Source organism: Malurus melanocephalus, unplaced genomic scaffold (assembly GCF_030028575.1).
Source record: "Malurus melanocephalus ecotype Western Australia unplaced genomic scaffold, MMel_1.1 scaffold_3847, whole genome shotgun sequence".
Lineage (NCBI taxonomy): Eukaryota > Metazoa > Chordata > Aves > Passeriformes > Maluridae > Malurus > Malurus melanocephalus.
Genome location: NW_026627079.1, coordinates 3463 through 5368, shown reverse-complemented (window position 1 = coordinate 5368; position 1906 = coordinate 3463). Strand labels below are relative to the sequence as shown.

At 41.2% G+C, this 1906-nt stretch overlaps 1 gene segment (V, D, J or C); it reads left to right on the top strand.

The window, feature by feature from the left end:
- Positions 1-243: 243 nt before the first annotated feature.
- LOC130588226 (Ig gamma chain C region-like) overlaps positions 244-1906 on the top strand; it is a gene marked incomplete at its 5' end in the record, with an annotated part of 4114 nt that continues 2451 nt past the window's right edge. The window contains 1 exon segment of the C gene segment in view: positions 244-606. Coding sequence covers positions 244-606 — 363 coding nt within the window.

Sequence of the window (1906 nt, the reverse complement as noted above, 5' to 3'; positions counted from 1 at the left end):
GGGGGAAAAAAGGAAAATAATGAGGAAAAAAATGGAGAAAATGGGGGGAAAATGGGGAAAAATTGGGGGAAAATAAGGGGGGAAATGGGGAAGAAATTGGTGAAAAAATGGTGCAAAATTGGTGAAAATGGGGAAAAAAATGGAAAAAAAGGGTAAAAAATAGGAAAAAAGTGGGGGAAAAAGGGGGAAAAAACGGTTTGATGACGTCACAGCGCCCCTAATTAATCTTTTTTCATTTTTTTTCCCGATTTCTCCGTTTCTCACCCCAAAACCTCAGCCCCGCCCATCGCCGTCTTCGCCCTGCCCCCCTCCCCCTCGGATCTCTACATTTCCCAGAATCCTCGGCTGCGCTGCTTAGTCAGCAATTTGGGCAGCGACGACGGGCTGTCAATCACCTGGGAGAGGGCGGGGGGAGGGGGCGGGGCCTCGCTGGAGCCCCTCCCACTGAGGCTGACCAATCAGATGAACGGGACGATGACGGCGTTGAGCGAACTTCCGGTGACGGCGGCCGAGTGGGAGAGAGGGACGGTGTTCACCTGCAGGGTGCGGCACGCCGAGCTGGTGGCACCGATAGACAGGACAGTTGGGAGAAAAAAAGGTAATTTTGGGAAAATTTAAAAAAAAAATGAAGAAAATTGGAAAAAAAATGACGAAAATACAAAAAAAAATGGTGGAAATCCGATGAAAAATGGCCGAGAAATGGCGAAAATCCCCCAAAAAAAATCTCATCAAAAATTGGGAAAGAAATTGGAAAAAATCACCCCAAAAATTGTGAAAAAATCATTGAAAAAAAATCCCGAAAAAATTGCAAAAAAATTCGTGAAAAAGTTCACCCGAAATCACTGCGAAAATCGCAAAAAAATCACTGAAAAAATGACCAAAAATCCCCTAAAAAATCGCCAAAAAAAATCCTCCAAAAATCACCCAAAAAATCGTGAAAATGTCACCAAAAAAATCCCTAAAAAATTGCAAAAAATTCCCAAAAAATCACCCAAAATCTCCCTCCCACCATTTTCCCATTTTTTCCCATTTTTCCCAAAATTTCCCAATTTTTCCGCCATTTTTCCTCCAATTTTCGCCGTTTCTTCACCGATTTCCTTCATTTTTGGCAAATTTTCTTCATTTTTTCCTCATTTTTCACCCAATTTTCTCCGTTCTTTCACCAAAATCCTCCGTTCTTTCCCCATTTTTCTTTCCACTTTTTACCTTTCGCTTTCCTCATTTCTCCTCCATTTTTCCCCATTTTTTCCTCGTTTCTCCTCCATTTTTCGCCGTTTCTCCGCCATTTCTTCACCAATTTTCCTCATTTTTCACCAAATTTTCTTCATTTTTTCCTCATTTTTCACCCAATTTTCTCCGTTCTTTCACCAAAATCCTCCGCTTTTTCCCCATTTTTCTTTCCACTTTTTACCTTTCGCTTCCCTCGTTTTTCCTCCATTTTTCCCCATTTTTCCTCATTTTTTCCGCCATTTTGCGCCATTCTCCGCCATTTCTTCACCGATTTTCGCCATTTTTTCACCAATTTTCTTCATTTTTTCCTCATTTTTCACCCAATTTTCTCCGTTCTTTCACCAAAATCCTCCGGTTTTCCCCCATTTCTCTTTCCACTTTTTACCTTTCGCTTCCCTCATTTCTCCTCCATTTTTCCCCATTTTTCCTCATTTCTCCTCCATTTTTCGCCGTTTCTCCACCATTTCTTCACCAATTTTCCTCATTTTTCACCAATTTTCTTCATTTTTTCCTCATTTTTCACCCAATTTTCTCCGTTCTTTCACCAAAATCCTCCTTTTTTTCCCCATTTTTGTTTCCACTTTTTACCTTTCGCTTCCCTCATTTCTGCTCCAATTTTTGTCGTTTTTGCGTCGTTTTTTGCCGTTTCTCCGCCATTTTTTCACCGATTTTCGCC